General features: G+C 38.8%; 1 protein-coding gene across 1 annotated transcript; it reads left to right on the top strand.

Annotated features, from left to right (window-relative positions):
* Positions 1–3,073: 3,073 nt before the first annotated feature.
* BCCIP (BRCA2 and CDKN1A interacting protein) lies at positions 3,074–11,036 on the top strand (the record flags this gene model as incomplete). The annotated part of the gene is made up of 6 exons (XM_010180519.1): positions 3,074–3,148; positions 3,844–3,924; positions 4,932–5,024; positions 5,518–5,705; positions 7,013–7,190; positions 10,706–11,036. Coding segments are annotated over 6 exons (786 nt in total), but the record flags the coding sequence as incomplete, so codon positions are not given.
* Between the last annotated feature and the right edge of the window lie 114 nt (positions 11,037–11,150).

Here is an 11,150-nt window from a genome sequence, read left to right on the forward strand (position 1 = left end):
AGCCCCTCCCGGCCTTTGCCCTCCCCTCACGGCTCCTCGGTGCCCCCTTCTTAGAGCCATCCTTACCCGCCTTCTCTTGATTCACCGTAACTAAAATAAGCAGTAACGTAATAGAAATGTACACCCGGGCTTATGGAGCTGTGACTGGGAGCTGTGGGGGGGGTGCCCCCCTGTAAAGCCCCTTGCGAGGCACCCGCGGGTCGGGGCCCAGCGTGGGCCGTGGGCTCCAGGTCCTGTGGTAAAGTGTCAATGACTGTTAGCGTGTGTCGGTAACCGGTGGTGTAAAGTGTATTTAGTTAATACACTGAATAATTTTTTGTTTGTTTTCTTCTTTTCTAAACGGTGCAGTCCCTGAGGCCGCAGTTGTACAGACTTGGCCCTTGCGTGGTGTTAGTGTCTGTTCTGGTGTGGGGCTGGAGGCAGCCATTGGAAAATAACACTTTCAACACAGAAGATTTGCTCTCATTTACTTTTTGTATAAGAAAGGCGAGGGAAGGGAGATAAAAAACACCAGACCTCACAGAAATAAAATTTTTATTTCTTTTCTGAGCTCACGCTCTTTATATGTCTGCACCTGAACATATGTGAAAATGCATTACTTGGTTGTGAAGCACAACACTGAGAGAGGAGTCCCCCTTTCTAGGAAAGGAAGAAATGCACACTGACTTTGAACTCTTTCTTAAAATCTTTGGGTCATAAGCAATCTGTCACTTTCACAGGGCTTAAAAGGATCAAAGAACAGAAGTATGTATGGGTTCTAACTCTGTATATTTCAAATTAAATATTTTGCTGACTTGTACTTGTATGTCACCATTGGGATTTCACTCTGAGTTAATTATCTTCCTTTTTTTTTTCCAGTCAGGCCTTAGCTAGCTTCTGTTAGCAAATAAAATAAACTCAAGTCCTTCCTTTTTAAAAGACTGTAATGATAAAAAGTGCTGGTTTAACTGTGTTATCAGCCGTACATGATGGACAAGCACATTTCCCATTTGCTAGCAGCATGTGCCGTGTTAAATGGGTACCGACTAACTTTGAGCTGACATATGTATGAAGTTCTTGACTAGTATTGCTAGTACTGTTCAGTGTTGGTAAACTGATACAAGATAGTGAACTAGTGTCTGGACACTATGAAATTAAAGCTAATGGCAGTAATCCTTTCTTTTTTTCTTTAAGTGCTCATCATTCCTGCATAATGTAGGTAGGAGGGTGGCTTTTGTGGATGAAGTTTCATGAGTCTTCAGTGACAGAGGTTTTGAGGATGGTTTCTGTAAACCACTACTGTGATTTATTGCCAATTGTTTGTGTGCTGGATAAAATTTGCAATATAATGCTTATTTAAATTTAGTAGCCCAGCTTTTGAGTGTGATCTGTCACTATTACATCTCTTTCAGTTTGGAAGTCTTGATATAAAGACAGATTGAGTTTCCCTCAGTTCTTGTATTAAACGCCAAGGTGTGCATTGCTAATGTTGAAGAAATGTGCTGAGCATTTACAGCTGTTCAGACTTAGAAATTTGTGAATTCGTATACATAAAAGGCATTTGTTTGTCTGTAATTCTAAGCATTTTTAGTTTTGCCATGTTAGCCTTTCCCTTCACCTCTTACCTCTTCAGGTGGAAAAAGGAAAATCTCTTCCTTTGTGCAGATATTTTGTTCCTAGAAAGGGCTGTGTGGTGGTTTGTCAATCTGAGAACATTGAGAGGATTGCCAGGCTGTTGCTTTGCTTTGGATGTAATGCAGAGGGAAGAGAATAAGCACAGAGTAGCAAGGCAGGACACACCAAAATATATGATGAGCCTTTATTTGTTTGTTGGGTTTTTTTTAATAGATGAAAGATGGAGGGTTTTGTAAACTCTCTCATACCAGGCTGTTATTTTGGGTTGTGGAAAAGCCATGAAGCAAGACCGATGTTAGAACCTCTAGTGTGCCCGTGGCTTATATCAATTTTATGGCTGTGATTTTCACTGCGTTCAGAACCAGTGCAAACTGTGTTTTGTTCAGAATTTACTGGCTTAATCATTCCGTGAGATCCTTGAATTTTAAAGCAGTCAGAAAGCTTCTGGGTGCCAGGAGTGAATGCTGTATACACCAGAGGTACAATTTGTTTTCCTCTATAGGTAGGTTCTCAAGTAAATAATGTGCTCTCAGTTACCTCTATAGAGCTTCCTTGCTTTACTAGACCATAGAAGAATGTCTGAGCATGTCTCCTGATTTTTATTACCGACTCTAAGTGGTTGTATACCTGTTTTCTACATTATAAACAGGCCTTTAATGCTCTTCTCCCAGTAGACAATAAAGACCATGACCTTGATGTGGGATTGGAGAGTTTTGAGTCTTAATTGGTGACAAAAGTAAGGGCCAGTTGTTTTGATTGTTCAGGAAATGGAAACAAAACTGACAATTAAAAGGCATTAAATGTAAATTTGGATGATCTTGAACAGTGGTTCACAGGGAATAGGAAGGCAAAGTGATTTTGGCAGGCCGTGCTGTTAATATTGATACCAGTAAAAACACTTGGTAGGTGTGCAGCATTTGTTGGGGAAGGAGAAGCAGGAGTTCACAGTCTGCTCTGCTGTGATGAGGTCTCATCGCATGCCTACTGAGCAGATTTCCAGAGTGGGGTTAATGATACCATCAGGATTTGGGGGAATAGCAGAATTACGATTTTGGGTTTAATTGTTTAAATGTCTGCACCAATCTTCATCTTTAGCCAAGGCATTACACTCCAGTGCTGTGGTTTTAAGAGTTTAACTGCCTGGATCAAGCCTCTCTGCAGTAAGAGTCTATGTGGTTATGGTAAACATAATTGTGTGAACCAGATTGCAGGAGCAAAGCATTAAAGGTTTGTTCACAACTCAGTTTGTAAGTTACTTTTAAAAAGTTACTTTCTCAGGTGCTCTCTAAAGATTACAGAAGAAATAACTGTAACAATTGCTGAGACTACTGCAAGATGGAAGTAAGTTCCGCTTCTGATGTTGACCATTACTTGTCTTCAAGTTTCTTATAGCTTAGCTTTGTTTTGATATAGCTTCTTGCCAAGTATGATTGATATTCTCTATTTTATTTCCTCACAGGAAGTGAATATTGAATTTGAAGCACATTCCATATCAGACAATGACTATAATGGGATAAAGAAATTGCTGCAACAGGTATTTTGACTACTTCTTAGTTTGATTGATATGTCCATTTATAAATAATATTTAGTTACACAGTCATCAGTTCATGTTATCTGTATTGATAATGCACACAGTTTTACTGTGCTTCAGCTCATTAAGATTAAATAATTACAGCCACAGTGAACAATGTGTCTCCTAAGCCATGGTTTCAAGAACTTTACCCAATGAACCATAGGGCTGTTCTTCCACAGTGGGTATAATCTTTACATCTTCGTTGTGTTCATTGCTGCCCAGAAAACCTCATTCAATGTTAATCAGCTTCCTGGATTTGGGCTTGGTTTTCTTTAAATTACAGCCCTTAAAAAAACAGACAAACAAGTGATGTGTCTGTTCAAGGTGGCAGCTGCCAGTCTTCTTTTGCCTGTTTCTATTCTAAAGCTGTGCTCAGCAAGCGTTCAGATCATCCCAAACTCAAAAGGATGCCAGGTGTGAAAAATGGCAGCTTGTGGAGGGTTAAGGAGCAAGTGCTTCTGGAAGCTGATTTTTAGTCTTAACTTCCTTCAATATAATACTGTAACATAAACAAACTGACTAAATGGAAATTAAAAATGTTGTGTGACAAACAGTGTTGCGTGACAACTTAGAGAAATTACTGACTTTATTTTTTAAGCAGCCCAAGATACATCATCAGGCCTAAAACTTCTTAATACGTGTTTCTTATTTTCCAGTTGTTTCTAAAAGCGCCTGTTAACATTGCTGAATTAACTGATATATTAATACAACAGAATCATATTGGAAGTATTATCAAGGTAAGACAGAATTTGCCTCTGTAAATGAAGTACAATACTTTTCAATGTAGAAATGATGTAACACACCATCAGAAGGGGACCATGTCTTTGTAATTTTCATGCCTTCTTGCCTTTTGGCTTTAGGAATAATTCCTTCATGGGAGCTGGTATGCAGCGATCAAAGTCTTTAGCAGTTTCACGTTAACCAGCTATGAAAAAACCAAGGAAAAACCAGGGCAGCTGACCCCAAGATGGCCAAGAAAATTATTCTGTACTATAGACATCATGGTCACTATAAATTGGGGAGTTTGCTGGGGACGGCCTTTTTTCCTTCATGGCTTTTGCCACCAAGGGGTGGCAAGGGTTGACTCCTGTGCTCATTGTGACCATCACAGCTTGCAACCACTCTATTGGCTGAGTACAACTCTGTGTACTTTATATTAATACTTTTAATAATACTGGGGTTTATTACTATTCTTTTATTAAATCTGTTTCTATTTCAGTCCACGGATCTCCTTTCCTTTTCCCCTCTCCAGCTGGGGAGGAGTCATCAGGTGACAGAACAAGTGTCTAAATGATGTCAGATCCTCAGTTCCTTCCCCAGCTTTTTCATTGCAGAGTTTCGTTGAGCTTTTTGTTTCATTCTTTATCAAAGCTCTATTTCTCTCAGGTTTTTAAGACTTTGCAGGTTTATTTCCCTATGTAAGAAACTGAAGAAAATTGGTTTTGCTTAAGATACTACCATCCCTTGTCCTGAGATGCCGCTTACTATATGTGAGCTATCAAATTTTAGAGCCTTTCAAATGTTCCTGCTGTGGAAGATACATGAGCTGGCTCTAAGTACACAGAGACATCCAATGATGCGGCACTTTCATAACCGTAACCAGAAGTTGTAGGTTGTGTGTTTGTACGGATTACCTCGATGGTTGTCATCTGCTGAGCATCTTGGGGATAGAAAAACAGCTCTTGCCGCAGAGAGTGCAAATAGGATACCAATATGAGTTGTTGCTTTTTCTTTCATTAAATAGCAAGCAGAAGTCCAAGAAGACAGTAGTGACGATGATGATGATGACGATGAAGTCTTTGGTTTTATAAGCTGCTTAAACTTAACAGAAAGGAAGGTTGGTATTCCTCCTTAATATCTACACAGTAATAAATGAGATTGTGTCCTGTATTTCTGCCTATATAACAAGCCTGGACAGATGAGACAGGATTTTGATTCCACCATGGAGGACTATGATCGTAAAAGTTGCACATCGCTCAGATTTCTTTTGGATTTAATCCTTCCTGAAGATCAGACATAAAGCAAAGAATGGAGTGGAGATTTAAAACTAGGTCTAATGAGTAGTTCCAGAGTAACTGAGCTGTTGGCCTCTTGTTGGCTTTCACCTTTCTCAGCTTTTGAGTTTTCCTGCCGAGTGTACTGGTGTTGCAGCTCCTAGCTGTGTTCCTATCAGTTAAGAACTTAATTTCAGCGAAATTGTACAATGCTCTAGAGACCACTTAAGGAAATTGCTAATAGGCCTGTAGAATATTCCCTTAATGTTCACGTTCGAGGTTTTCTTGTGTAAATAATTGTTCTATAATGTGAAGAAAATAAACCTGTCATTCTAGGGTATGCAGTGTGCTGAACAAATCAAAGAGCTGATTCTAAGTCAGTGTGAGAAGAGCTGTGAACAGCGTGTAGTTGATCAACTGAATAAGCTCCTAAATGACAATACAAAGCCTGTGGGTCTTCTGCTGAGTGAAAGATTCATCAATGTCCCACCGCAGATTGCTCTGCCCATGCACCAGCAGCTTCAGTAAGTTTGGTTTGGGGTTCTTTTTTTTGACATCATGTTGAATAGTACTTTTCCATCATATTTTTTGCAGAAACCTTACATATATGGAACTGTGTTAAGACAGGTGATACTATATCTATAGTAAGACATGACCAGAAAAGAAATTCTATAAAGTCTTCAGTTAATCTTTAAATATTTTTGTATTTTTAGGCTTTTCAAACTCTTTAAGACAGACAAGATAATTTAAGAATATGTGCTGTTCTACTGCAGAAATAGCTGTGTGTATATTGTAGTTTATCTTTGTCTTGCAGATTATTTTCCTACTGATCAAGGCAAATTTAAAAATGAGAACTTTTTAGTAGCGTGCTGATAATGAGCAATTTGGATGTTTCTGCTCGTGTGTCTGGCTCTGGAATGGAAGATTTGGATTGAGAGACAGGCTTACAAGGGGGATGAGTTCTGGCCCATGAAAAGTATACACAGTGTTCTGATGAATTTCAAGTAAATGAGTGAAGCAAGTTAGGTGCTGGTTGATCTCTACCGGTTTATGCTGGGTGACAATAAGTAAATGAATCCACTGCATTGCAGCGTCACATTGTTTTAGTGCCATGTCAAGAACCAGGAAGTTATGTTGGATAAGGAACTCCGGTAATCAAATGAAGATTATTTTTTTCTTCTATTTTTTCTTCTTTTCTCTCATGTAAGGTGAGATTAGCAGTCAGGTTAAGCTGACTGCTGTCACAGCTCATTTAAACAATAAAATCAACCTTTAAGGAATTACTACTTTGATATGAAAGAAAACATGCTGATAGGGTTGGTCAGGAAGGTTTTCAGAGAAAGAAATCAGGTGCTTGAAGGTCTGGCTGTGAGGTTTTCCAGTAGTACAGCACTTGTCACAGCTCAAATTCTGGTCTCAGCCTCTTTGCCTTAAAGGTTTGAGTGTTGCAGTGACAACGGTTGTGCAGTAACAGAAGGATGGGCAAGGGTATCTTCTGGCTCCTCAGTTCTAGTTCCTCATTAAAGTGACAATGTGATATATTTTCAGGAGGGTTGCACTTCAGGTCATTTCACAGACTCTACCACGATCAGATTTGTGGGGGGAAAAGGGTTATGTTGTGAGGTGTGGAAAAACATCCATATTTTATTGTCTTAAAGTGTAAGTGGTGTGTTGAAGAACTGGGAATACATACACAAAATTTATTTTCTGAGGCACTCATAAAAGAATAGACCGCAATGTAAATATCCTTTCTGTACTAATACTTCATAAAGTTCACTTACATGCTTGTTGAGAGTTTAAATTGTGTGTGTAAACATTTGTTTATCTTTAGGAAAGAGTTGACTGAGGCACAGAGAACGAACAAACCCTGTGGGAAGTGCCACTACTATCTTCTTATCAGCAAGACCTTTACAGAAGCCACGAAGAGCAATTCTAAGAGGAGGGAAGGGAGAAATCAGCAAAAAGAGGAATTAATGTTTGCAAATGCAGAGGAGGAATTCTTTTATGAGGTACCCTATGCGAATGTTTTCATGTAAAATGTTCGTTTTTCTTTACACAGCGGCAATAAAGGTGTTTGACCTTAAATTCAAGGGGAGCTTTTAAAAAGATATGGTCATCTTTTAAATTAACCTTAGGTTTTTCTTAGAGTCGTATTGAGGAGTGAGCAAGCAACCTGTTTTTGTGTCTTGAACACACCACCTTTTGTATTTAGAGAATCGTGGAGAAGTGTGCCATCCATAAATCCAAATTATTAAATTAATCCTCTGTCTTGGCATGAATTTGCTAATAAGTTATTTGTATCAGGTCGCAATTAAGCTGCCTATAAGACGGTGTGGTGTACACTGGCAGTGTTACTGCCTGAGAGGGTCTGCAGGGCTGTGAGGATAATGGAAAAATTCAAAGAATACCTGAAATAAGCAGACTTTAAGGGAAAGATCAAGTGTTAACTTTGTCTTGGCCCTGAAGAATTAACAAACTTCATCTCTTTACTCACACAGCAGTGCTGAAGAGATTAAATTGAGTGTGATAATTGTCAGACTTGTTGAAATACTGTGAGTGGAATGACCACGATTTTAGGAGGAACAAATGGTAATAAATCTGGATATTGAACTTAGCAGCATGTCCCAGGCTTTCTGAGTTTACAAAAGTTTGAAATTCTTTTTGTTTGGGGAACAGTGCAGTTGTCTTCTTGAATCTGAATGGTAAGAAATGTGAAAGACTTGTTAAAGTGCTGTGTCAGCTGCACAGAGAAGAGTGTGGGGGTGTGAAGTGCAGGTTTGCTCCAATATCTGCCAGTGAGACTCAGGCTAACACGATTCACATCACAAGTGGTGTTTAAGAGTGACAGCTCAAATAAGTGGTAGTAGCTTGCAAGAGTGCTCTAACTTAATCATGTGTCACAGCTTTAAACACTTAGAAGAATAAAAATTCAAAAAAATGCAGAGGAGTCTCTTGTAAGAGTCTGGATCAGCATCTGCGTTGCACGTTGATACCTAAATACACAGATCTCTTTCTCTTGTCCCTGCGTAGTCCTGTGTCAGGAAAAACAGCTGTTGAGGCTTTCTTTAGGTATGGTAATGCAGTTAAATGCATTTCTCTGAGATCTCTTCCCAAGAAATTTAACAAATGCAAAGCTCTGCATTTGTGGTGGTGTTGGTATTATGGGGAAAGCTGATTTATCAGTTTCCTTTAGGACACCTGTTACTTTAGAAAAATGCTCAGAATAAAAGACTTTTGAAGATCCAGACAAGTAGCTGTTGCTTCCCTTTTCTTTCTCTTCTTTCCCTTTTCTGTCTCTGTTTTACTCAGGACAAGTACATTCATAATAAGTGCTAAAATACTGATATGAAAAGATTACTTCCTATTCCCTAGAGCAACCTGTCTACACAATTCTGCTTGTCCCAGGCCAAATCAGGAGAGGAGAAGATGCAGGAAATGGAATCAAAAATATACTTTGAAATTCAAATAATTTTTTTCCTTGTTCTTTATTTATTCCAAAGCTTTAAAATACTGTTCTATGATATTACTGCTTTGCCAAGAGCCCAGTACTTCTCCTTTCTGGCAGTGCCTACAGGATATAAAGCACTTGCACATGCATCATGGTTAACAGCAAAGGTTCCTGTGTGTAATCATGCATGACATCCTCTGTTAAGAGGCTGTGATATGGCTGTAATTGTATTTCTTGGGAAGAAGAAAAATGTCAGTGGGTGAATTAATTGTTAGTTGTAGGGAATACGGTTGTAGCCTCTGTGCAGTATCAGGCTTCAGGTTTTCTTTTCGTGTGTCTGCCACAGCAGCTTTACCAGCTGAACTTGAACTCTGTATAAACGTGTTCTTGAAAAACTGAAGGGGAGCAGCCTATGGTGCCCATGTAGCCACAGGTGTTATGTTCCAGAAGGCCTATTTTGTATTTATCTCTGTTTTGTTATTTTGAATGGTATTTTAAAGACCAATTCTGTGCTTTTATCTAAATTGCAATAATTCTCAACTCAGGTGGACAGACTCAAAGTGAACATGCTTTTCTTTTTAACTGTCTTTCTAGTGTTTTTAACAAATTCATTTTAAATATCATGGAGCATACCAGATTAAATGTGTCTCTGTACTTAATAATGTATATGTGTTTAAATTAGTGTTGGAGCGTATAGCCTCCCTGATCATCCATAATGGTAATTAGATTGCCATCAAATAGTATTAAATGTGGTGAGGCAGACACTTAGAGCCATATAAAACAGAGAGAAGCCTTTTTGCACCTGTCAGTTCCCTGTGCTTTATGCTGTTCCTTAAAATGTTATTGAGGGAGCAGAAGGAAAGCTGTATTATAACCAGGCTGGGAATTGATTAAAGGTTTAGGGCCTCCATTGCTCACATTGTTTGTTCTTGAGCAAAGCCACTCAGTTATTTTGATGGTTCTTCCAAAATTAAATTTACAGCCTTGAGATACTGTTAGGAAATAGCAGTCTTGCAAGGAGACTGGATCTTAACTTTCCCTGCAGAGGGAAGAGGTAAGTTTTTCTCCTTGGTAGTTCAGCTCATACTTAATCTGACTTATGTGAGAACTGGAAACTGTTGTTAGGTAAGTTTTTCTTATCCATCAGGCATTGTGTCTGGGAAAGCTGCTGAAAAAGGACTGTTCTATCTGTCTGCAGTATCACTGAAAAGAAATAATGCACTTTATGGACACCTACCTATTTGGAGAAGCATCCTTCATAAACGTGTCTTTCAGTGGCTCCAGCCATCTAGAGGCTTTCCAAGAGCTTTTTGAAATTCTGCTCAGGAGTCGTATTAGTGCCTGTCTCCTTAATATTTAATTTTGACTGGCAGTGTGAAAGAGGGAATTACTGTACCACATTTCCTACAGATATGTGAATTTTTAGGTCTCTGAGCAATTCAGAGTAGGCCACAAAAAGAGCAGAGCCAGTTCATTGCTCCAGGCCTTCCACATGTTGCCCACTCCAAGCTGTCATCTTTAATGCAGGCTCTATTCTACCTGCACCCTCTTGCTGTCCCTTTTATCTGGGTTGTGGCAGGTCTGCTAATTCTCACAATTACACAGCTCTTGGTTTGCTCTTATTCCAGAGTGAAAGGTCTGTTAGAGCCTGATACTCTTCTTGTTGGCCAAGGATTCCTGCTACTTGGCGCAGTAGCTTCTGAGGGTCACATTTCTTCATGTGATAATATGGAATAAGATGCTGTCTTAAAGCCATCTAAGATGAGTAAGAATATAAAGGCATCGATTTAGTTTTTTTCTCTTAGGTATTTTTTCTGATAATCACACTATAATGATAGCAATCATTTTAGAGTTTAGTATGAATCATATAAATTCTGTGAGAAATAACTAGTTTAAAACACTTAATAGTAGATTTTTTGTAGGTGTTTTGGTGGACCTTCTGAGAGGGAAGAAAATAATGAATTCTTAATAAGCATGTGCATAATAGGATCATTATTTTTACTTTGTTTACCTGATGTTCTATCTCCATGCTAATTAAAAAATATTAATCCTAATGCTTTTATTTCTGTTATTTAGAAGGCCCTTCTGAAGTTCAGCTACTCTGTGCAAGAGGAAAGCGACACCTGTTTGGGTGGCAGATGGTCCTTTGATGATGTTCCAATGAAACCCTTGCGGACTGTTCTGGTAGTTCCAGCTGATGCAATTAATGTAATTATGGAGAAACTCAAAGACTATCTCTCACTCTGAACTTTCCTATAAACACCATTTTTTTATAGAGCAGCTGTGCAGAACTAAAACTTCACAAGATTTTCGGAAGACTGCGGTTGAGTTAATGGTTTTGTACTGCTCAAATGTTTCCTCTGTACACGTAGAAGACAAGTAGGTGGTACCACTGAAAAGAGCCATCAAATTAATATTTTTAAATATTGTATCTTCTCATGCTTTGGTGTCATCGTTAAGTGGTCAATAAAAACCCACTGTTACAAGAAAACTTGAAGGTCTACTCAGTATGTTTTTAACC

Source organism: Mesitornis unicolor, unplaced genomic scaffold (genome assembly GCF_000695765.1).
Source record: "Mesitornis unicolor isolate BGI_N332 unplaced genomic scaffold, ASM69576v1 scaffold18353, whole genome shotgun sequence".
Classification (NCBI taxonomy): Eukaryota; Metazoa; Chordata; class Aves; order Mesitornithiformes; family Mesitornithidae; genus Mesitornis; species Mesitornis unicolor.